Raw genomic sequence first — 26041 nt, forward strand, 5'->3', positions numbered from 1 at the left:
AAATTGGTTTGTAGCTATGATTCTTGTTATAACCCAATCATTTTGTGCTTAAGCGTTTAGAAATCAGTACGTTATGTTCTAGCATAGTGAAGAGTTGACTATTACCTTAAGTGTCCTTTTACCTGGTTAAATAATTAAACATTTTTAAAGCCTTTAGAAAAGGAAGAAACAAGTCATGTTGAAGAACTACAATCCGAAGAAACTGCTATTTCTGATTTCTCTACTGGTGAAAATGTTGGACCACTTGCTTTACCAGTTGGGAGAGCCAGGTAAGTTTTTTCTTAGTGTAGGGGTCGAGGGTAGGATTTAAATAGAAGTGTTCTTATAAACATTGGGAAAAAAGTATGTATCTAGCTAGATCCCTCCCTCTCTCCTTTCGCCTCCCCCTTGATGTGTATACTCAATTCTCTAAGGATAGCTCTACTTGACTGTCTCTTGACTGTACCATAGGTATCCCAAGCCTAACTAAGACAACTGCGGTGATCTTCCCTTTCTCCATTCCCCTATACTGTTTACTGTTGTTGCTTTTAATTGTTTTCCTTATTTCTAATCTGGTTCCTCGCCAATCTTTTTTCCTCACTGCTGCCAGAGTGATCTTTATAAAATGAAAGCCTGATTGTATTGCTTCCCTGCTTAAAAATCCTTCAGTGGTCCTTTTTCCTCATGATAAAATCCAAATTCCTTATGAGTGACACATAGGAGCCTTCAGCATCCAATCCAGTGGTCCTCCATGAGGGGTGCCATACTCAGCAGGCAATTGGAAATATGCAGGGATACTTTTTGATCGTCACAGTGATTCAGGGGAGCTTTTGGCCTGGGCCATGGATGGTAAATGTCCTGCAGTGCATGGGGCTCTCCTGTCCAACGAGGAATTATCCCACCCAGATGCCAGTAGTGCCCCTGTTAGAAATCCTACAGCCTCTGTCTGCTTTGCCAGTTTCACTACCCACCCCCCAACATATGACTTTCTGTCTGCCCGGCCTCCCTCAACTCCAAAACCAAGAAGTCTTTGCTTTCAAGGAGTCCTGGAGGATCTGGTTATATATATAACAATATTAGAGAATAAGGACCATAATAACAATATTCACAAAGTGACTTTCCTTCATGTGGGTTTTTTAATTTTTTTTATTTTTGGCTGTGTTGGTTCTTCGTTGCTGTGCGCAGGCTTTCTCTAGTTGCAGAGAGCGCGGGCTAATCTTAGTTGTGGTGCGCGGGCTTCTCAATGTGGTGGCTTCCCTTGTTGTGGAGCACGGGATCTAGGCACAAGAGCTTCAGTAGTTGTGGCACGCGGGCTCAGTAGTTGTGGCTCATGGGCTTAGTTGCTCCGTGGCATGTGGGATCTTCCCGGACCAGGGCTCGAACCCGTGTCCCCTGCATTGTCAGGCAGACTCTTAACCACTGCACCACCAGGGAAGCCCCCATGGTGGGGTTTTTTTGTTTTGTTTTGTTTTGCTGTGTAGAAGCTTTTAAAATCTTTTGTAGTTAATCAGTCTTTTCTTTCTTGGCTTCTTGATTTTAAGTCATGTTTGGCCTTTTTTTTCTTTTCTGTCCCACAACTTGAACATTATTTATTTGCATTGTTTTCTCCAGCCAGTGTTTGTTAGGATTTATCCACAGGCTTATCATTTCTTTGCTCTCCATTTCTTCTTGCATTTCAGACCTTCCTTCTGGGATTATTATATTTCTTTATTGAAGTACAATCCCTTAGAAATGCCTTTTCTGAACATCTGTTGGTAATAAATTTAGTTTTCATCTCTTTGAAAAAAAATTTTAAGCCGTATTTTTGGTAACTTTTAATTCTGATACACTCAAATTTACAGAAAAATTAAAAGAATAGTTCGGGAACTTCTGTGTACCCTTAACCAGGTTGACCATTGTTTACGTTTTGCTGTCTTTGCTTTGTGATTCTGTCGCCTGTTCCTCCTCCTCTGCTCCTCCCACTCCTGCCCACTCCCCCATCTGTATAACAGACACGTGTCACACACACACAGTTTTTTAAATGAAATATTAACAGTATGTTGGCGACATCATGCTCCTTCCCCCTTAAATACTTCACTATGTATTTCCTGGAATCTAGTACATTCTCTTATATAACCACAGAACAGTCATCACAATCTGGAAATTTAACATTGTTACAATATTACCATCTAATCCAGAGACTATATTCAAATTTCCTTAAGTGTTCCCTGACTAATGACCTCAAGCATCTTCATATATTTATTGGCTTCTACTTTTTCCCACCCCCCAGGTTTACTGAGATGTAATTGACATATTCTGTTATTTCTTTTGCTTAATCTCACAGCCTACTTCCACTCCCAATGACCCTCTATCCCTGCCATATTGAACTCCCTGCTTGTAGTAGCTACACTTTGTCTTTTTTTTTTTTTTTTTTTTTGCTGTACGCGGGCCTCTCACTGTTGCGGCCTCTCCCGTTGCGGAGCACAGGCTCCGGACGCGCAGGCTCAGCGGCCATGGCTCACGGGCCCAGCCGCTCCGCTGCACGTGGGATCCTCCCGGACCGGGGCACGAACCTGTGTCCCCTGCATCGGCAGGCGGACTCTAAACCACTGCGCCACTAGGGAAACCCACTTTGTCTTTTTTTTTTTTGGTCACTTCTCGATCTGCCTCGTGTGCCTTGCTCCCACTTCTTCACTTGGTGAAACTTTTATGTATTTTGCCACTTCTTTCCAGATTTTTGTTTCTGGGATTCTGTGATATTGTGATGTATAATAAGAAACATATTTGGTCTTTTTCTGCTGTTCCTGGTGCCCAGCTCCTGAAACCTTTGGAATTTCCTAGGTGTGGCGAACTATAAAGGTGTCTTTTGTTATGTTAATGAGGTGACTTTTGGACCCCACCCCAGGTAACCTAAGAATGGGGGCTTCTTGCCAGGGGAACCAAGCATGTGACTGGAGGGTTGGAACTTTGAGTCCCACCCAACCTCTGGTGGGGAGAGGGGCTGGAGGTTAAGTTCAGTCACCAGTGGCCAGTGATTTAATCAATTGTGACTATGTAATGAAACCTCCATAAAAACCCAAAAGGTGGGCTTCCCTGGTGGTGCAGTGGTTGGGGGTCCGCCTGCCGATGCAGGGGACGCGGGTTCGTGCCCCGGTCCGGGAAGATCCCACATGCCGCGGAGCGGCTGGGCCCGTGAGCCATGGCCGCTGGGCCTGCGCGTCCGGAGCCTGTGCTCCGCAACAGGAGAGGCCGCAACAGTGAGAGGCCCGCGTACCGCAAAAAAAAAAAAAAAAACCAAAAGGAGAGGGTTTGGAGAGCTTCTGGGTTGGTGAACACATGGAGGTGCTGGGAGAGTGGCTTGCTAGGAGAGGCCCTGGAAGCTCTGTGCCCTTTTCCTCATACTTTTCCCTTTGCATCTCTTCCATCTGGCTGTTTCTGAGTTCTACCCTTTTATAATAAACTGGTAATCTAGCAAATAAAATGTTTCTCTGAGTTCTGTGAGCAGCTCTAGCATGTTAATTTAACCCAAGGAGGGGGTTGTTGGGACCTGCGATCTATAGACACACAGATGACAACCTTGACTTGGAATTTGGCAATTGGAAGTTGCGGGGAGGCAGTCTTGTAGGACTGAGGCTTTAACCTGCGGGAGCTGATGCTATCTTTGGGTAGATAGTGTCAGAATTGAGTTGAATTGTAGGATACCCAGCTGGTGTCAGAATTGCTTGGTGTAAGGAAAAACCCCACACATTGGAATTGGGTATAAAATCTTAGATGGTGATCAGAAGTGGGATCAGAGTCAGAATTGTAGCTACTGTTCATGATATCTTTGGAAAAGAAAACTTTTGACTGATTGACAGTCTCTATGTCTAATTTATTCTTCCTACTGTTGTTTCCAAGGCAGTTAATTGGACTTTACACCATGGCTCACAATCCTAATATGACCCATTTGAAGATTAATCGTCCAGTTACTGCCCTTCCTCCGCTTTGGGTAAGGTGTGATGGTTCAGATCCTGAAGGTACCTGTTGGCTGGGAGCTGAGCTTATCATAACCAATAACAGCATCACAGGAATTGTCTTGTGCATGGTCACCTGTAAAGGTGAGAGCTCACTTCTCTTGCTTTTGTGGGGGTGTGTGTATATATTTATTTGTATAGTTATTGCTTTGTGGTTTTTACTGAAACTTGATATTGTTAGGAGGGAAGTGCACACAGTGGAACTTGTGTTAGCCACCATGAATCTACTGCAGTGTGTAACTTGCAGCATGTAGGAGATAGTCCAGAAACAGATTTTCAGAAGTCCAAACAGGAGTTTATGGCTGTTTTATTTGGGTTTCATTTCATTTATATGTGTGTATTTTTGGAAGTTTTCATTGGAGGATAAAAAAGTTGACTATAATTCCAATTTCATAGTGGGCCTTTAATTCTACTTTTGGTAGTATTATTGACCTCTGTTCCACTTTCCTTCTTTTAAAAACATTTCATCTGTGATTTAAAATTTAATTTCAACAGTTATTAGTGTTAAGTTGTGATACCCTCAGAATTTGAGGGATTATAATTTTCTAGCTCTAATGATGTAATTTTGAATTGTACCTGTAAAGTTTTTTCTTTCTTTCATGTCCTATAGCTGATAAAAATTATTCTGTAAATCTTGAAGACCTCAGAAATTCACACAAGAAAAGACATCACTTGTCTACTGTAAGTATTTCTCTTCTATTCATATTATTTTCTTCAAACTGCTAACAATCTGCCTTCCTAGTGTAAAGGTTTTTTCACTCCTAATATGACTAGATATTTTTCTGTAGTATCAAAATGTTTATTTTCATATCAACTAATAACTGAAAATATATGCCTTGCCTTTTAGCTAATCTTTGTGATGAAAAAGAATTGTCTTATTTTTCCATTTGGGATAAAAGCACGGCACTTTTTTTTTTAAACAAATTTTTTTATTTTATATATTTATATATTTATATATTTATTTATTTATGGCTGTGTTGGGTCTTTGTTGCTGCGCACGGGCTTTCTCTAGTTGTGGCGAGCAGGGGTTACTCTTCGTTGCGGTGCGCAGCCTTCTCATTGCAGTGGCTTCTCGTGTTGTGGAGCATGGGCTCTAGGGCTCGCGGGCCTCAGTAGTTGTGGCATGTGGGCTCGGTAGTTGTGGCTCACGGACTTAGTTGCTCTGCAGCATATGGGATCTTCCCGGACTAGGGCTTGATCCCGTGTCCGCTGCATTGGCAGGTGGATTCTTAACCACTGTACCACCAGGGAAGTCCTCGACACTTTTTCTTTTGGGAAAAGAGTCAAACTCATTTTGATAATGGGCCTTTGGCCTTGTGAAAGCACAGCTAATGGTCTGCTGGATGCACTCTTTCAGTTAACAGCCAGCGGCTTTGCCCAGTATGAGCTCTTTAAGTCCACTGCCTTGGATGATACAGTTGCTGCCTCACAGACTACGATCACTTTGGATATTTCCTGGAGTCCTGTGGATGAGATTCTTCAAATCCCTCCACTCTCTTCAACTGCGACTCTGGTAGGAGCAAACCCTTCTTTCTGTTGAGTTTACTCAGTGTGGATTTACTTTGAACTTGCCTGTTGCTAGTGCTCCATGCTTCCAGCCCAGCCCCAGGCTTAGCTCTCCCTGGGCAGCTCTGAAAGGCTCAGCTTGCCCCTGAAAGAGTCTCACCAGAGCAGCCAGTGGAGGTTTTGCCAGGTGATCTGATCTATCAGTTATCCACAGTGCTGCAATTATGATTAATAAAGTCTCTTGTGTGGGGACTCAAACAGAATCATCACAGTGACTTATAATCTCTGCTGTTCTTAAAAGAATGCAGATATTGGCACCACATCAAGAATCATTATTCAGACCTTTCACCCTATATTTACATTTCTAGAATCTCTCTTAAGAAATTAATCAGAATTGGTAACAAAAATATATGGACAAAGATATTCAATGCAGTCACATAGCTGTGTTTAGAAAACATTAAAAACAAAACCTGGGGCCTCCCTGGTGGCGCAGTGGTTGAGAGTCCGCCTGCCGATGCAGGGGATACGGGTTCGTGCCCCGGTCTGGGAGGATCCCATATGCCGCGGAGCGGCTGGGCCCGTGAGCCATGGCCGCTGGGCCTGCGCATCCGGAGCCTGTGCTCCGCAACGGGAGAGGCCACAACAGTGAGAGGCCCGCATACCGCAAAAAGAAAAAAAAAAAAAAAAAAAAAAAGGAAAAAACAAAACCTGAATCGTCAGTAGGAAAATGATTTAAATAGGTTTTCATGATGAAATCGTGTATATATATTTTTAAAATCATAGTTTAAAATATCTTTAATAATGAGAGAAAATGCTTATTATTAAGGGAAAAAAGAAAAGACCCCAAAAATACAAAATTATATGTACAGTAGGATCTCAACTATGGTTTTTAAAAATGTGTACACAAAGGCCTGGATAGCGTTACAAGTGGTTTCCTCAGAGTGGTGGCTCATGGATAATTATATTTTTAGCGCTTTTCTTTTCCTGCAATAGGAATTTACATACTGGCATTTACTATTTTCTTCTCTTTCAAACCATCCCCCCGGCGTTTTTTTTTTTAAGGTTTTAGGTTTATAAAACTTTGACCTCTGGCTAAGACAGCACATTGTAGATTTAACAGTTAGAAGTCTAATGAGCATATTTATTGGGGGAGGGAGGGTGTTGTTTTTGGTGTGTGGTAATGCTAAGTTTGTCACCGAGTCTTGAGATGTATTTATTTATATTTCTACTCCTTGTCCTTTTGGAAATTCAGTGGGACGGAGTAGGAGAGCATGTGTTCCATGTAGCTGCAGTTGTGGTATAGAGAGGGGTTCTGGTGGCCTGAATTTAGGGTACTGTATTGGGATGGGCGGGGTCTGTGGAATGCTGGGGAAGGTGTTCTAAATGCAGTATTGACCTACTTTTTCAATTCACTAGTGCTTTATGAAATATATTTTTAAATGTGTGGGTAGTTTGAAATGCAAATAACTGTGACCCTGATGCAGAGAAGATGGGATTACCAGTTAAAACTGACTCTGGGAACTTTTTAGAATATTAAGGTGGAATTGGGAGAGCCCAGAGGTCCTCTGAATCATCTTCACAGACAACTGAAATTTCTCCTTGTGAGTATCCTTCTGGAATTTGTAACTTGTATTAAATCTCATGTTTTCATTAAAATGTTTACTAGTGTCATTGTTATTTAGTTTTGTGTTCTTCAAAATTTGTTCCAAATGTTATGTGCTTGGCAATTGGGGCAGCGTTACTGTGTGGTAATTGTCCTTGCAGTTAAAGGGAACATTCATCGGTTAGTAGTTAATGGGTAACAGTTCTTTTGCCTTTTCTGCGAAGTATTTGAGTTTTATTCATATGATGGATTCCCCTCTTTCCAGGTGAGTCAGTTGCCAGTTAATTCCAAATGTGTGTATAATCTGCTTGTTACTAATTGGGATTTTGATTGATGCTGAAGATTAATGAGCATGTGTTTTTATGTTCCAGTAATTTAAGCTCCACTCTACAAATTCAATCTCAGGGGTGTGGGGGGGAGCTCATTTTGTTTATTTATGTGTTTATTTATTTACTTTTGGCTGCGTCGGGTCTTAGTTGTGGCATGAGGGATCTTTCCTTATGGCTCCTCTCTAGTTGAGGTGGGCGGGCTTAGTTGCTCCGCGGCATGTGGGATCTTAGTTCATTGGAAGGCGGATTCTTAACCACTGGATCACCAGGGAGGTCCTGGTGGGGCGTTGGGGGGAGTCATTTTAATGCAGTAGAAATTCCAAATGTCTTAGCTTGGTGTACAAAGCCAGTTATATCCAGTCACTGCCCTACTTACTTCTTTTTTTCTTTTCTTTTTTTTAACAGCTTTATTGAGATAGAAATTACATCCCATAAAATTCACTCGTTTTAAGTATATAATTCAATAGTCTTTAGTATACTGACAGAGTTGTACAACCATGACCATATTTAATTTTAGGGTATTTTCATCACCCCAAAAAGAAACCCCATACCCATTAGCAGAAACCTCCCACCCCTGCCAGCCCCTGATCTACTTTCTGTAGTACTTTGTTCCTTTTTATTACTAAATAACATTCCAGTGTGCATATGTACTACATTTTTGTTTATCCATTCATCAGTTGATATATGTTTTGGTTGTTTCTACTTTTTGGCTATTTATGAATAATGCTGCCATGAATAGTCGTGTATAAGTTTTTTTTTTTTTTTTTTCCGTACGCGGGCCTCTCACTGTTGTGGCCTCTCCCGTTGCGGAGCACAGGCTCCGGATGCGCAGGCTCAGCGGCCATGGCTCACGGGCCCAGCCGCCATGGCTCACGGGCCCAGCCGCTCCGCGGCATATGGGATCCTCCCAGACCGCGGCACGAACCCGTATCCCCTGCATCGGCAGGCGGACTCTCAACCACTGCGCCACCAGGGAGGCCCAATAGTCGTGTATAAGTTTTTATGTGGCATATGTTTACACATCTCTTGGGTGGAGTTGCTGGGTCATACGGTAACTCTATGTTTCACTTTTTTTTTTTTTTTTTTTTTTTTGTGGTACGCAGGCCTCTCACTGTCATGGCCTCTCCCGTTGCGGAGCACAGGCTCCAGACGCGCAGGCTCAGCAGCCATGGCTCACGGGCCCAGCCACTCTGCGGCATGTGGGATCTTCCCGGACCGGGGCACGAACCCGTGTCCCCTGCATCGGCAGGCGGACTCTCAACCACTGCACCACCCGGGAAGCCCCTATGTTTAACTTTTTGAGGAACTGCCAAACTGTATCTTTTCCAAAGTGGCTGAATCATTTTACATTCCCACCAGCAGTGTATGAGGGTTCCATTTTCTCTATATCTTTGCCAATGCTTGATACTGTCTTTTTTATTGTTGTTACAGCCATCCTAGAGGGGGTGAAGTGGTATCTCATTATGGTTTGTTTATGGGGTTTTTTTTGTTTTGTTTTTTTTGGGGGCCGTGCCGCTAGGCATGTGGGATCTTAGTTCCCCAACTAGGGATTGAACTGGTGCCCCCTGCAGTAGAAGCATGGAGTTTTAACTACTGGACTGCCAGGGAAGTCCCTCATTATGGTTTTGATTTGCATTTCCATGATGGCTAATAACATTGAGCATCTTTTCATGTTCTTATTGGCTCCTACTTATTTCTTTAGCTTAATCTCACTCCCTACTTTGCCATACTGAGCTCCCTGCTTGTAGCAGCTCCAGTCCCATCACACTGTCACTTTCTGGTGTGTGTGTGTGTGTGAGGTTCTGCCTAGTGTGCCCTTCTTCCACCTCTTTGCTGGGTTAGCTGTCTGTGACATCTTCACCTCAGATGATTGCCCTGATCCCCCAGAATAGCTTATGCTGCCTGTGCTTCGTGCTGCCGTAGAACCTTACGCACCCCCCTTGTCAGACGGTTTATCAAACAGTAACTTGTTTACTTCTCTGTCTCCCCTACTAGGTTTGAGTGCCAAGTACCCCATTGTGCCTTCAGCTTCTAGCACAGTACCAGGTGTTTTTCATACTTTTACCTCCTCTCATTATTTCCCCATTTGTAAAAACTTGGTACTTTTTCTACCTTTCTCACCTTTCTTCTTTCTTGAGAGCTCCTCTTTCAGGACCCTTCCTGTGGGCTTCCGTCATACTTCTACCTTCCTGTCTCTGCCCCACTTTCTCCACCCGGCAGAGGGCTTATCCATTTATTGATTTGACTAACGCCTTTACGAGGGAACTCCAGACTCCCACCTTTAAGCTGCTACCACTTGTGATCTTTCCCACTTCCATCGAATTAGTTCCCACTTGAGTAGAGGGCTCTTCCCTCCAATTCAGTATGTCCAAAATGAAACTTGAAATCTCCAGAGTAGATCCTCTTAATAAACCCCCCCATTTATTTCTGTGATTTCATCATTCCTTCAGTTTCACAGGCTAGAAACCCTGTCTTTTACTTTAGTAAGAACTATCTCTAGTTACTGCCACAGCTAGAAGCTGCCACTCTACTGTGTGCCCAGCATGTGGTGCTAGATGGTTCGGTTATTTTGCCTGAGGTGTCAGCAACTGGTAAGTGGAAGAGCTGGTTTAAAACTCATTCGAATACATGTCTGTCTGTCTGACTTGGAAGTCCATGTTATAATCTTCCTTAGAAATTCACAGACTCTTAGATGTGCACGTGGCCATCATCTCTCCAAGTTCAGTCCCCTGTATTTTTACAAATAAGTAGGATTTTTTTTCTTTTCTTCTATTCCTTACATATTTCTGTCTGTCTGTCTCTCTCTTTCTCTCGAATGTACTGTTTGGTTTTTGTTTTTTTCGCTTTGAGGTATATCACTGTGCCCATCTTAGTTAAAGCCCTTATTACCTCCCTTCTGGACCACTCTAATGATCCTTCATTGTTCTCAACAGGGACACACACTCTGGGCATCTTGGGCAGGATCATTCTTTGTGGTTTGGGACCATTGTACACATTGCAAGCTGTGTAGCATCCTTGGCCCCCACCAAACTAAATGCTCAAAGTGCTCCTGTACACACAGTAACTGTGACGCCAAAATTTATCTTCACGTTTTTCCAAAGACTCCCTGGGGATGGAGGATGATCTCACTCCTATTGAGAAACACTGTACTTTCTTTTTTCCTTAGACTCTATCCTGAGTATTTCTGACGGGAGAATTCTTAGCTGCTTGACCATGTCATTTTCCTGTCAAAAAATCAACAATGGCTGTTGTCTTCCCAATGAAATAAAAAATCTTTTCAAGTTTTAACACCACTATTCCTGTCTAATCCCTATTCCTTGTACTCTTATTTGCCGCCGTTTCCTGGGTGTTTTCGCCACCCTTGGCGGAATCATCCCACCTTCTTCATCTTATCCCCTGCTCTGTAGCCAATGGTTCCTGCATTTGAGTTGAGCTAATGTTTCACATCGTTCCTCTGGCCATTCCAGCCTATCTTGCCCTCGACCTCTTTCCTTAGTTCAGTTTAGATATTGTAGGTATAGGCATACACATTCATGGTATTTTTATGTAAACTTCCACTCAGTCTCATATTTGTTGTTCCCCAGTTATTTCATCTGTATTATCGGTCCTTCTTAACCAAAATTAGAAGTGTCTTCAAGGCAGGCTCATAGGTCTTGAATCCTTTATAACACCTATGCACACATAATGAGAGTTCAGAATACCATCTTTAGCATAAGACTGCTGGATATATGTCCTGGCACTGTCAGTTACTAACTGTGTGACCTTAAGCAAGTTAATTAACCTCTTAGTCTCAGTAAAATGGGAGTGCTAGTAGTATCTGCCTCATAGGGTTTTTGTGAGGATTAAATAACATACTGCATATGAAACATTTAGAACAGTTCCTGGCATCTCATTAAACATTGAAGAATTCAAGGTACTAGGAATTCCCTGGCAGTCCAGTGATTAGGACTCCACGCTCTCACTGCCAAGGGCCCGGGTTTGATCCCTGGTCAGAGAATTAAAATCCCACAAGCCATGTGGTATGGCCAAGTAAAAAGAAAAAAAAAGTATATATATATATATATATATATATATATATATATATATATACACACACACACTAATGTTATTACTAAATACATTTTACTGATTAAACTATGTTTTTTGCTAACAAGTTTTTTGGGTTTGTTTTTTTTTTTAATCTCTCACAGGTTTTAGCTGATGGTTTGAGGACTGGTGTAACTGAATGGCCTGAGTCTCTGGAAGCAAAATCTGCTGTTGAACTTGTGCAGGAATTTCTGAATGGTGTTTGTTTTCCTAACTCATGCTTGTTTTTTGTTTATTTTTCTTAATTGGGAATTTATGCTTGCTATATTTAAATGTAAACTGTCTTCTTATGCTTGATATTCTTTTTGGTTGGGATATATCTAAAGCTATGAGGTCTGTCATGGTGAGAGGGGCAGCTTCCATTCTGAATTGCTAACTGTAAAGGTCTCAGTGATTTTAAGAATTATAATACTTATTTAATTTACATTTTATATACTGCAATCATATTTGAGATTGTAACCTTTGAGCACCTACCATGTGCTTGACATTGTGTGTCAGGGTCTTTCATTGTATCTTAGTTCATCTTTACACCCCTACCTAGTAGGTATCTATTTTAACCTCCACTGGAGAGCTAAGTAATTTGCTAAAATACCTGGTTATACTTCTGCTATCTTCATTTGCCATTTGAAAATAGGAGTAGGATGGAAATAATTTGGAATGAAGAAAAATAAATAAAATCCAGAGTTAATAAGCTTTTGCCACTTTCTAGACTTAAATAAGCTGGATGAATTTGGTGATTCTACGAAAAAAACCACAGAGGTAAGTGATTATTATCAGAAGTGCACACTGAAAGAGCTTGTAAAATTTGGTTGTACTGTTGTCTTTCACGTCATACAATCTCAAATGGATCTGCTACAGCCAAGGTAGCATTTTTTTTTTTTTTTTTTCTTTTTGCGGTATGCGGGCCTCTCACTGTTGTGGCCTCTCCCGTTGCGGAGCACAGGCTCCGGACGCGCAGGCCCAGCGGCCATGGCTCACGGGCCCAGCCGCTCCGCGGCATATGGGATCCTCCCAGACCGGGGCACGAACCCGTATCCCCTGCATCGGCAGGCGGACTCTCAACCACTGCGCCACCAGGGAGGCCCCAAGGTAGCATTTTGAGAGAAGTTTTTTGTTGGTCTTTAATGTCAGCACTAGTGATTATTTTCCTTGAGAACCGATGAATATTTTTAAAGAGAACTAGTACATATTTATTATTAATCACTTAACTGCAGAGAAATGGAAATGAATATGTTACTATACTGTGGGGTGATATTATTATAGTATATTAATATGTTATGAGATGGCATGTTAATATGCCACAGGTGGTACTATTAAATTGCACTTAATATGTTGTCATTTGACAAATAGGAAAATGGAGACAAAGGTAATTTAATTAAATATTTTTCCATGGGAGGAAAGTTGAATGCTTGTTTTTAGGCATCAGATTTTAAAAACAATTTTAGAGGTCCCGTTTTTCACTGTCTATTTATTTGTATCTCCTCATTAGTGGATGAAATTGTAGAAGATGCATTCACGTCTCTCTTTGCATGTGTTCATGACCCCACCTTTTCTCAGAGTAGCATTAGAAAGCTTATTGGCCTTAAACTGTTATACTTTTTAAAAAATAAACTGAGTATTCTTTGGCACTCACTTCTTTTCCAGACAGTGAAACATGACTCTGCTGCAGTTGATCGGTCCATGGAGTGTCTTCTCACAGTACGGGGTGATCTCGATTTTGCTGAGCAGCTGTGGTGCAAAATGAGTAGTAGTAGGTGTCCATCAGGATTGTGAAATAAAATTTTTCCTGTTATTTTTTAGGTTTACTTTTAAGTCTTTTGAAAATAATACAGTGTGTACTGCTAGTCTTGTGTGGACATCTGGTTCCTGTTTTATCAAACTCATTTCTAATAATGCATTGGCACATTTTACTCAAGAATTTTCCTAAGACAAGGCAATTCATAGAATCTGTTCTTTTCTCTTGCCGGAAGTATAAGACCTAGGTCGTTTTTATGCTGTATTTATATGAACCAAAACATATACCTTAGTGAAATTATAATTATTAGGAAAAGATATTCCATAATATTTTACTAAGTATGTTATTTTATGGCAATGGGTTTAATTTCTTTCTTTAAAAATGCTTTTTTTGGGGGGAGGGGGGCTTTAATTTCTTTCTCCCTTCCCCATCCATAAAGTTCAGATACTTGTCTTCCACTTCATTTGTGTATCCTTGAAATGAATGACATATTTGATCTGCAGAAATAACCATGAAAGTAATGTTAGACTGACTTGCTTTCCAAGGTGTGATTTCTTATCAAGACTTGGTGAAGTGTTTCACGTTGATCATCCAGAGTCTACAGCGCGGTGATATACAGCCATGGGTAGGTTTAGCAGTGTGTGTGAGAACCTTTTCTCAGCAGCATAGCAAACCGGTTAAGGACATAAGCTCTGGAGCAGACTGCCTGAGTTTGAATTCTAGCTCTGCCACTTTCTAGCTGTGTAAACTTGGACAGGTTCCTTAATCCATGTGAAGCACTTGGCACTTAGTTCATAGTTAAGTGCACAGTATTTGTAAGCTTCTAGTATTGTCGTTACTGTTGCTATGAATGATTGTTCTCATATACTGCTTATGAGAGTACAAACTGGAACACTCTCTAAAAAGCAATTATGATAATGTATTGAGATCCTCGAAATGTATCCATCCTAAGGCCATACACAGGAATATGTATCAAGATTTTATGTATCATGATAATCATTACAGCCTCATTTACAGTAGCAAAACTTGTAAATGACCTGAATTTTCACTGTTAATGGAATGCCTAAGTAAATAATGATATAGCCACATAATGGCACATGTAATACTTGCTACAGATGATGTGAGAAATGCTTATAGTGTTCAGTGAAAAGAAAGGATTATACACTATTGTATAAAAAATATAAATTTTGGAGAGAAAAACCCAGAAACAAATACACTAAAATATGATCGTCACCTCTGGTGGTAGGGTTATAAATGAGTTTCTCCAACTGCATTATACATTTCTGTACTTCATGGATTTTCCATAATGAATTTGTGGTTTTATAATGAAGAAAAATCTAGGGTAAAAGCTAGAAACAAAAAGATTCTTCATCTAATAGGAATTATTTTAAATAACACAACTGCCAATTCATGACAATGACAGAAACTTTCCTAGGTGTGAACGGAAATACACTGCAGAGCGGAAGCATGCAAACCCTACCCCTATTTGGCATTAGTGATTCTATGCATTTTAGTCTTGCCCATCGAATTTTTCTCTTGCGAGTTTCTGTGTTTGTGAGATATTTACAAGTATATCGCTACCATGTACAAGTGCAAAGTGAAAATAGTATTAAAAAAAAGAAAATGCAGAAGATTGTGTTGGAAATTAGAGATAACAGAAGGACAGTAATGAGAAAATGTCAAATGTTTTAGGTGATGAAAAACGTAAGCTTATAAGTTTTGGCTTTTAGCTAATGCAGTTTGTTTCTCTTGCTTACTGGACTTTTTATATTTGTATTTGTGGCTTTATAAACTTTTCTCAATTTCTAGCTTCATAGTGGGAGTAACAGTTTACTAAGTAAGCTCATTCATCAGTCCTACCATGGAACCATGGACACGGTTTCTCTCAGTGGTATTGTTCCAGTTCAGATGCTTTTGGAAATTGGTTTGGATAAACTGAAGAAAGATTATATCTGTTTTTTCATAGGTAAGTCCATTTCCCAGCTCAAAAAATTAAAAGCTGCATCATAAAAAATTAAAAGCTGCATAGGTATTCTCAGATTTTATCTTTGTACTTGTCCCTAATTGTTTGTAGTCCTGGCTTTGCCCCTGGTTCACTGTGAGACAGGCACTCCCATTTTTTGAGCCTTAGTTTCCTGCTCGATAAAGATATTATATTAAAGATAACTATAGTTTTTGTTTGTCTTTAATTCAAATGTTTTGAGATTCTTTGAGGTTAATGTAGTAAATAAAAAACGCTTTTTATTTTAATACCCATTACTTGGTTGTTTTTATTAGGGGCAAACTTTGATCATTTTTAGAATAAGTATTAATTTATATTTATGGTGTAATATACCAGAAATTTTGGCTTTTTGTGAGAAACTGTTTAGCTTGAGCATTTCTTTTATATATGAACTATGAAATATTTTTCTTAAGTTGCTTAATTTGTAATAGATAATACCTAAGGCTTATTTGCATATATGTGTTTTTTCTTGATAGGCCAAGAACTTGCATCTTTGAATCATTTGGTGAGTTTTTATTCTAAAGTTGGTTTTTCTTTCTTCGGTCATTCTGCATACAGTTATTAAGTGTCTATTCTGTGCCAGCCTCTGTTCTAGGAAACAGATAGATTAAGATGAGCAATTACACTGTCTAATATGACAGACAAAAAGGTAGCCCATTCAATGTCACTTCTCATTCTTTATAAATGTATGATACTGCATAAAGTTGTATCCTGCTTATTAAACCAGTGTACTCCCACAACTCCCATTTATCTAAAACGGTTAAGGAATGCCTTTCTTTGATAGGCCTTATAAGGGAATATTTGCTTTATATTCTCTTGACCCATTTCTTTTACACGTGAAGGATTACTTCCAAAGAATTTGTTATGTTCCTTAACATATTGATTCAAAAGATGCTTCTGATATATGTGGAACCTAGAAAAATGGTACAGATGAACCAGTTTGCAGGGCAGAAATTGAGACACAGATGTAGAGAACAAAGAGCGGTGTGGGTGGTGGTGGTGTGATGAATTGGGAGATTGAGATTGACATGTATACACTGATGTGTATAAAATGGATGACTAATAAGAACCTGCTGTATAAAAAATAAATTAAATTTTTAAAAAAAGATGCTTCTGGATTTCAGGGTCATGATTATGAACTTTTTTATTTTCCTAGTGTCTTGATTTAGAAAGTTAAGGAGATTAAAGAGCATCCATGAGGACCCTTGACATTTGTTGTAAGATTCTTTTAGAAAATGGATCTTCAAATGACATCTGGTCTCTTATAAAAATGCCAAGATAGGAAAACTCTAGCTTTATCTATTATGCAAAGTAAGACTCAGCTGGATTCTTTTGAGGTTAAGTTTTGCTATTCAGAGTTTAAACATTTTTTAAGGGTGTATATTTTTAGTGGAAACTTTTGATACATTTTTTTATACTTAGGAAAGTAATAACATTTTGAAAATTAGAATATAATGCAAATACACCCTTAATCTCAGCACTCAAATATGAGTACCCTTATTTTTATGAATTCCCCTCAAGTCATTTAATATGCCTGTTTTTTAAAATATGGTTTGACTCCAGACTTTTTTTTTCTTTTTTGGCTGCATTGGGTCTTTGTTGCTGCGTGCGGGCTTTCTCTAGTTGTGGTGAGCAGGAGCTACAGTTCGTTGCAGTGCGCGGGCTTCTCATTGTGGCAGCTTCTCTCGTTGCAGAGCACGGGCTCTAGGCGCGTGGGCTTCAGTAGTTGTGGCTGACAGGCTTAGTTGCTCCCCAGCATGTGGGATCTTCCTGGACCAGGGCTCGAACCCGTGTCCCCTGCATTGGCAGGCGGATTCTTAACCACTGCGCCACCAGGGAAGCCCCCGACTCCAGACTTTTGACACAGTGGTTCTTAAAACTTTGAGAATCTCCTAGAAGCCTTGTTAAAATGCTAATTCCTGGGCCCCAGTGACTCAGTAGGTCTAGGGGCTCTGGAATATGTCTTTTTTTTGGCCACACTGCACAGCTTGTGGGATCTCAGTTCCCTGACCAGGGATTGAACCCGGGCCGTGGCACTGAAAGCCCAGAATCCTAATCACTAGGCCACCAGGGAACCCCCTGGAATATGTCATTTTAAACAAACCATCTCCATCTCCAGATGATTCTGATGCAGGTGGTTTGCAGATATATTAGATTTCTATTGCTGCCATAACAAATTACCACACACTTAGTGTCTTAAAGCAACACACACAAATGTATTACTCTGTAGTTCTCTAGTTCGGAAGTCTAGTCTGGGTCTCACTAGGCTAAAATTAGGGTGTTGGCAGGCTGTGTTCCTGTCTGGAGCCTGCCTGTAGGGGAGGATCCATTTCCTGCTCATTTGAGTTATTAGCAGAATTCAATTCCTCATAATTATAGGACAGAGGTACCTTTTTCTTGCTGGCTATAAACTGAGGACTGTTCCCAACTTCCAAGGGCCAACCCATACCTTGGCTCCTGGCCCCCTTCTTCCATCTCCAAAGGCAGCTATAGTGGGTCAAGTCCTTCTCATGCTGTGTCTCTGCCTCCCTCATCCAGTTTTAAGGGTTCATATGATTAGATTGGGCTCACCTGCATAATCCAGGATACTTTCCCAATTTTAAGGTCAAATGACCGTATACATCTGCAACCTTAATTCCTTTTGCCATAAATGTAACATATTCACAGGTTCTGGGATTAGGACATGAACATCTTTTTTTTTTTTTTCTTTGCGGTACGCGGGCCTCTCACTGCTGTGGCCTCTCCCGTTGCAGAGCACAGGCTCTGGACGCGCAGGCTCAGCGGCCATGGCTCACGGGCCTAGCCGCTCCGCGGCATGTGGGATCTTCCCGGACTGGGGCACGAACCCGCGTCCCCTGCATCAGCAGGCGGACTCTCAACAACTGCGCCACCAGGGAAGCCCCATGAACATCTTTTGAGGGTGGTTTTCTGCCTGTCACAGCAGGCCACACCTTGAGAAGCCCTCACTAGGCTGTACTGCCTCCAAGTAATCAGTAACATCAGGCTATGTCACCTCTTCTCTGTGCAAGGTCTTGGGGACAGACCGAGGTAGACCAGGCGGGGTTGTAGCATGGGTAGAGAGAAAGGGGAAGGGCAATCTGGGTCTGTTCCTTTGTGAAAAAGACCTGGGTGGGCCACGTCCAGAGCTGTCAGAGGACCACAGGGAATATGGGTGGCAGGTGTGGGGAATGTTGTAATCTGTAGCCTGTGGTGAGTGGGGCTGCTTTGGGGTACTCTCTGCCTAGGACCATGCCTATTTTCCTACTTGTGTTATTTTCACATTTTGGAATAACCTGTGTAAGACAATTAATATGTCCCTATATTTTGGATTTAATTATAAATGATTTTGCATTAAATTAGTTTATCACATTTTGCGTAGCTTCCTTTAAACTGTAATTTAGGATTACCCATGGATCTCTCCTACTCCCTTGCCATTACCTCCACTCAATTAAAAGATGACCATAACTTTTTCCTTACTGTATTAGTTTTCAGTTGCCACCTAACAAAATTTAGAAGCTTAAATGAACACAAATGGATTATCTCACAGTTTCCAGGAGTTGGGAGTTGGGCACATTTTACCTGCGTCCTCTGCTCAGGGTTTCACAAGGCTGAAATCAAGGTATCATCTGGAGGCTTGATGAGGGAAAGATCTACTTTTAAGTTCCCTCGCTTATTGTTGGCAGAATTCATTTACTTGTGGCCTTTTGATGAAGGTCCCCATTTTCTTGCTAACTGTTGGTCCAGTACTGGCCTCAGGTCCTAGAGGTTACTTTTGGGTTCTTACCATGTGGCCTTCTCCACAACGTGGCAGTTTGTTTCTTCAAAGCCAGCAGGAGAGCATCTCTAATGCTTCAAGAGCTCACTGACTAGGTCATAGTAATGACCAGGCGATGCTCTCCCTTTTGATTAATTCAAAGTCAATCAGTAACCTAATCATGGGAGTAACAACCCACCATATTTATAGATTCTGGCTTCGCTCAGAGAGAATGAATTATACAAGATGTGTATTCCAGTGGGTGAGAATCTTGGGGGTCATTGTAGAATTCCACCCACTGTATTTACCATGGATTATTTCCTTAGGATTGGGTCTCAGAAATAGATCTGAGCATATTATGATGGCTTGACATAATATTGCCAACTTTCTTTTCCAAAACCTCATACCAGTTTACCAGTGATATATGTTAGTGGAAGCTTATCACTACAATTGCTTAATTTCTTGTTACTTCAGGTTTACTATCTATTTTTAGACATGAGTACTCCCATCAACCTAGCAAGTTTGTTGAAGTTAAGAATTATCTTGTGGATTTGCCATTCTTTCCATCTGGAGAGTTTGATGGGTGGTACTAGTTACCTACTTGGACCTCCTTGGTGAAGCAGTTCTGTGATTTGCCTTTACCAGAGAATGTGTATAATGGTTTGCTTAGAACATTCTCAGTGAAGACTTGGAGTTTAGTTTGAGGAATAGTATTGAAAGGAGGAAGGCTATCTAGCTGCCTCCTGTCTTCTTTTTTCCCTCCCTATTAGTCAGGCATCCACACTGAGGTTTAGTAGGCACGGTTAATTCTTTCCAGAGATTCCACTTGTTCTTTGACTCCCTATTTTCTTTGTCCTTTTTTTCATTCCAGGAATATTTCATTTCTCCATCAGTAGATACACAAGAGCAGGTTCATCGTGTTCAAAAACTCCACCATATTCTTGAAATAGTAGTCAGTTGCATGCTTTTCATTAAACCTCAACATGAACTCCTCTTTTCTTTAACACAGTAAGTGTTTCTGTTGTTTACTTACATAAAAATGTACTCTCTTCTGAAATAGTTGCAGCCAAAATAACTGCCTTTTTTTGCTATCAGTTAGGATAGAATCTGTGTACCCTGTCTTCACAGTAACAGAAAGGTTCTAAGTTACTGCCATGAGAAGGAAAGGCTTTGGATTCAGGAGGAATCAGGTTGGACACTTGGATCTAGCACTTCCTTTCTAAGGAAGTTTCCTTTCACTGCACCTTGTTTTTCATCTATAAAAACGGTGTGATGTGTATAAAGTAGTTGACACTTGAGGTGCTTAATAAATATTAGTTCCTTCTCTTTTCTTTATATCCTTATAAATTTGGGTCAGGCTAATCATTGCCAACCTATCTATATGGTAACTGAATGGAATCGAATTTTATTATCAGACCTCTGTCAATAGGGTTGCTGAAATTTTAGAGAGTTTGTCAATCAGTTTGACTAAAAACAGTTTGGAATAATCCTTACACATGGATCGTTGGTGTCTTACATGTAGTTTTTGAGGCTTCAAACTGGAAATAAGTGAACCGTCCAGTGGAAGAACTGGGTTTATTTTTCCCTGTGGAAGAAAATGTACCATTTCCTTTTCCAAAATTAGAATTTGACTTACTTGTAAAGGGAAAAGTTTGAAATTGTTACTGGGTTTTTTTGGGTTTTGTTTTTTTTTCCATTAAAGATCAGTAGTATATGTGAGTTAACTGTTTAATTCTCCATACTTGGAAAACAATGGAGACTATATCTTTGTTTCTCTTTTGCCTTTTTGTTTTTCTCTTTCTGATACCTCTTTCTCCCCACTTACACCTTTACTTGAGCTCAACATAAATATATTTTATATTTATGAGAAATATGTCCACTATTAATTTTTTTTAAGTGAATGAAATTTTCTTTCAAAAAAATAATAACCTAAGTGTTGTTGGGATGGGGATTTAATGTTTCCTTTATGAGCTTTAGACTAACAGAAAGCCTTTATCTCCAAGTGGCATTTTTTTCCAAAAGCAATTCTTTTTTTCTTTTTTTTTTTCTTTTTAGATCCTGCATAAAATTTTATGAACACAGTCCTCTTGATGAGCAACACATTTTTCAGCTGCCAGTCAGACCAACTGCTATAAAAGACTTATATCAAAAGTAAGCAATTTAATAATTAAATTATACTTCAAGTCCAGCCATGATTCTAGGCAATTTCAGTGTCTGCTCCATGGGGACCTCATGACCCAGAGCTGCTTCACCTCTGAAACCATAGTCATCTGATTCCCATCCCCTGAACATAGTCTGTTAGAGTCCTCCCTCTTCCTTCTTCCAGACCTGTGGTCTCCTCTCTTTAGACTGTCGGTCCTCTACTTTCATTTTTCTCTCAATTTGTAATTTCTTCACAGAATAGGGCAGAAACTTCAGCCAGAAGGGAAGTGACAAGTTGGGAAGAATGTGATCGGGGTAATGACAGCGAAGTCAGAGGTATGGCTGTGGGATTGGGGATTGCGGAGGTATGGAGCTGAGGCTAAGATGATAGATCGGCCATCCATGCGGGACACTGAGGTTGCCTCAAATCATGGTCTCCACTGACTCTTCTCTCAGCATATAATAGACTTGAAATTTCTCTCACACTGAAGCCACTCCACTTATACCCTCCCTCTATATAGTTCCCTCTTAGCCAAACCCCATCACTCCCCTGAAATTGTTTAGCAGAAGTTGCCAGTGGCCTTCTAATTGGCAAATCCAGAGGACACTTTCCAGGAGAAGAGTTTTTTGGCCCCTTGTGTAATTAGCTAGCCCACTAATTCTTTCTCCTTCCGTAAGCACTTGTAAGGCTCTGTGGCATTTAATACTATTGCTTTCTTGAACCCATCCCCTTCGTTTGTTTTCATGGCATAACATTCTGTCTTAATTTTAACTCTACCTCTCTGGCCCACCTCCAAGACTGAGAATGGTCCTCTTTTCAAATTCTGCCTCATTCATATGTGAGTTTCCACCAGAACTCTACCCTCTGCCCTCTTTTCTTACTTCCTGTCTTCCCTGGGTGATTTCGTTCACACCCCAATCTTCAATTCCTCTGGGCTAATGATAATTCATAACCCATATCTCCAGCTTCTCCTGAGCTTCACACCCATGTTTCTAGGTGTCTGTTAGACATGAATTCTCAACTTTAACGTCCTGTAGGTAGTTCAGACTCTAAATCCCAACTCTTCACTCCCCTTCCTAACACGTTTCCTCCTCCCATATGACCTCTCAAGTGGCCATGATAATCTCCACCTAATGCCCAAAACAGAAACCTAGGACTTATCTTCCACTTATTGCTGTCACTTCCTTCCTCCTTGAAATGGTTTCTAAGTCCTGACCTCCTTGGAAGCTCTTGAATCTGTTCCTTTCTCTACATCTTCGCATCTATTTCATATCTGCTCATCTCATACCTGGGCTGAATGCAGTAAAATCCTTTTTCCTAGCTGCTCTATCTGCCTCCATTAACTTCCTTCTCTGTGACCGCCAAAGTGATCTTCCTAAAATTCAGATCCCATCATGACTTCCTTCTGTTTAAATGGCTCCCTTACCTTTAGGACTGTGTTCCATCACCTCAGTGTGGTCTGTGAGACCTTCTGTGCCCAGCTGCTGTGCCTTTCTGGTTCACGTGCCACCACGCCTTCCCACTCTCCTTTTGAGTCAGCGACCCTATATTATTGCATTTCCTCAGATACTGCACACGCTTACCTGACAGTGCCTACGCCCGTGTCCTTCTTTCATCCTGGATCTTGTCCGCTTAACTAACTCCTATTTCTAATTTCATTATAAGCTCAGCTCAAAGACCACAATATCTGAGGATTCTTTTCCAACTCTACAATCCCAATATGAGTTAAATTACCCCTCGTGTATTGTCCCCTCCCATGTCTGATATTTCTCTATTACAACATTTTTCAAAATTGAATTGTTTATTTAATTTTTATTTTTTATTATTTTTTTTTTGCGGCACGCGGGCCTCTCACTTTTGTGGCCTCTTCCGTTGCGGAGCACAGGCTCCGGACGCGCAGGCTCAGCGGCCATGGCTCACGGGCTTAGCTGCTCCATGGCATGTGGGATCTTCCCGGACCGGGGTACGAACCCGCGTCCCCTGCATCACCAGGCGGACTCTCAACCACTGCGCCACCAGGGAAGCCCTGTTTATTTAATTTTTATTGAAATATAGTTGATTTACCGTATTGTATTAGTTTTAGGTATACAACAAAGTGATTCAGTTATATATACTATTTTTTTTCAGGTTCTTTTTCATTATAGGTTATTAACAAGATATTGAATATAGTTCCCTGTGCTATATAGTAAATCCTTGTTGTTTATCTCTTTTATATATAATGGTGTGTATCTGTTAATCCCATACACCTAATTTATCCCTCCACACCCCTTTTTCCTTTGGTAGCCATATAAGTTTGTTTTCTATGTCTATGACTCTGTTTTGTGAATAAATTCATTTGTATTATTTTTTATATTCCACATTTAAGTGATATCATATAATATTTGTCTTTCTCTGTCTGACTTAATTCACTCAGTATGATAATCCCTAGGTCCATCCATGTTGCTGCAAATGGCATTATTTCATTCTTTTTTTTTTTTGCACACGGAATGAATATTTTATTACTAGATTATAAAAATAAAATACAATAATTTTAAAACAGAACTTAAAACACTGTCCAAAGCTTTAATGTGACACAAATGGGAAAATTAAATAAATTAATTACACATTTATGTACAGATGGCCTGTACAAAAGCACTCCATGTTTCTGCCAATACTCTATGTCCTTGGTTGCCTGAGCAAAAATGCATAAAGAGGGCTGCTTGGAGGGGAAAGAGGTACAATACAATACCTTTAGAGGTATTTGAAAGAGCCATTTCTCATCACTCTTGATTTCATGAAGAGGAGAAGAAAGGGAGAAAACTATGGAATTGTTAAATTATTCTATTCTAACTTACTGGTGTTGCTCAACAAGAGAGAATTCTTATGGTTTGTGGTTCCATCTGATTTAAGAGCTGCCAATAGTTCAAAACTTTCAAGGGTCTCCCTGGTGGCGCAGTGGTTGAGAGTCCGCCTGCCGATGCAGGGGATACGGGTTCGTGCCCCGGTCTGGGAGGATCCCATATGCCGCGGAGCGGCTGGGCCCGTGAGCCATGGCCGCTGAGCCTGCGCATCCGGAGCCTGTGCTCCGCAACGGGAGAGGCCACAACAGTGAGAGGCCCGCGTACGGAAAAAAAAAAAAAAAAAAAAAAAAAAAACTTTCAAGATTTATATCTAATTCAAAAGTAGGTGTTTCCCAACTCCCTCTTTTTTCCTAAAAGCTGTGAACTTGTAAGTAAATGACCCAATGACTTCAGCACTTGGTTATTTTAGGAAAGGAATCACAAGGGGGACCAGGAACTGTGCATGAGAAATGAGGGAGCTCAAGCCTAGGTCATCTGTTGTTTTCTTTACTCGGTTCACCCAATCCAATTTCAGAGCCCCAAGTGGCACAGTGATATATTTCCTTTAGCTTCCTATCTTTGTATTTCTGAATGCTTTTTACCTTAGTGAACTAATTTACCTAACTGGTGAATAGTTTAAAAAGAAAAAAATCCCAAGGGCTTTCCCTTCCCTGATCCCTAAAATAAATCACATTCAAGCTCTGGTAGGTTTGTTTATCCCTTGTGGATGAGAGAAGAACAGACAGACAGACCCCAGGTATGTCAAAGTACTATGCATGAATTTTTAAGGATTTAAACTGTATATTTTAAGGGGGAGAAAAGCAACATATGGCAAGGGTAGTCTATATAAAAATTTGGTTTACCGAGTGTTTTTAACTGGGTGAGTGAACACTTATGTACATAGTATGAAACAATATTAAACTACTGAAAAGAGAGATAAAATTTCCTACTGTTACTGTGTAAAATTATGTCATCAGCAAATTCTGTAGTCACATGGGCTTAAAGGTCTGCCTCGCTGAATCCTATTCTCTAGGTCAAGGAATCCAGAACCCTGGCCCAGGGTATCTGAGAGATATGTCAGTATCATCTATCATCAGTGATACATACATACATACATACTGTTATAGCTGAGTAGTATTCCATTGGGTGTGTGTGTATGTATGTGTGTATGTATGTATATGTATGTATGTATATGTATGTGTATATATATATATATATATATATATATAGGCACACCACATCTTTATCCATTATCTGTCGATGGACATTTAGGTTGCTTCCATGTCTTGGCTATTGTAAATAGTGCTGCTGTGAACATTGGGGTGCATGTATCTTTTTGAATTAGAGTTTTCGTTTTTTCTGTATATATGCCCAGGAGTGGGATTGCTGGATCATGTGGTAGTTATATTTTTAGTATTTTTTAAGGAATCTCCATATTGTTTTCCATAGTGGCTGCACCAATTTGTTATCATTTACATTCTTGTTTCTCTCCCTCTTTTGACTGTGCTTCTTGAGGGTGGGAATTGTGACCTCTCCACCTCTTCTTCCTCAGTGCTTACCACAGAAGGACTTCACTATGTGACTATAGAAAGAAGGAATTGGATTGGTTTATTTTCTTTGCTTTTTTTTCTTTCCTTAGTGAGAAGCCACAGAAATGGAGAGTGGAAATAAACAGTGGTCAAAAGAAGGTGAAAACAGTTTGGCAACTGAGTGACAGCCCGCCTGTAGATCATCTGAATTTTCACAAACCTGGTAGAGATGGTTTGTAGTCTATTCACGTAAATTATTCCAATAGAAAATAAACTAAGTTTACTAGTAGAGATTATTATTAGAGCTCTTGCGCCTAGTTTTAAATAATTTTCCTGAACTCTAGGTATAAACCTATTTATTCTGGGGGGGAAAAAGCATGAAAGAGTGCTTTTTCTCATTATCCTAGCTAGAGGAAATTTTATTAAAAGACACCAAGCAATAGGGACATAGGTGTGAAAATAGGTTATAAAATGGAAATGCCAGCTCATACTTCACACTTTTGTGCACCGTTTAAAACTGATGATATTTCTGCTCTAATACCTTCTCTGTGGCAGGAATAAGGG

The 26041-nt window shown here is 40.4% G+C and overlaps 1 protein-coding gene across 5 annotated transcripts in view; it reads left to right on the top strand.

The window, feature by feature from the left end:
• The window catches only part of ZWILCH (zwilch kinetochore protein), a 40811-nt gene that overhangs the window by 10459 nt on the left and 4311 nt on the right, over nt 1-26041 (top strand). For 3 of the 5 annotated variants that reach the window (XM_082617516.1, XM_082617517.1, XM_082617518.1), the window contains exons 4-17: nt 151-269; nt 3856-4055; nt 4582-4652; nt 5329-5484; nt 7007-7078; nt 11600-11693; nt 12205-12254; nt 13140-13245; nt 13776-13855; nt 15040-15196; nt 15709-15737; nt 19858-19994; nt 21042-21137; nt 25588-25709. In XM_082617516.1, the coding sequence (XP_082473642.1) occupies nt 151-269; nt 3856-4055; nt 4582-4652; nt 5329-5484; nt 7007-7078; nt 11600-11693; nt 12205-12254; nt 13140-13245; nt 13776-13855; nt 15040-15196; nt 15709-15737; nt 19858-19994; nt 21042-21137; nt 25588-25709 (1489 nt within the window). Of the gene's footprint in view, nt 1-150; nt 270-3855; nt 4056-4581; nt 4653-5328; nt 5485-7006; nt 7079-11599; nt 11694-12204; nt 12255-13139; nt 13246-13775; nt 13856-15039; nt 15197-15708; nt 15738-19857; nt 19995-21041; nt 21138-25587; nt 25717-26041 lie in introns of all 5 variants that reach the window. The other 2 variants (XM_082617520.1, XM_082617519.1) reach the window with 2 other exon arrangements.

This window comes from Mesoplodon mirus (assembly GCF_964341445.2).
Source record: "Mesoplodon mirus genome assembly, chromosome: 4".
Classification (NCBI taxonomy): Eukaryota; Metazoa; Chordata; class Mammalia; order Artiodactyla; family Ziphiidae; genus Mesoplodon; species Mesoplodon mirus.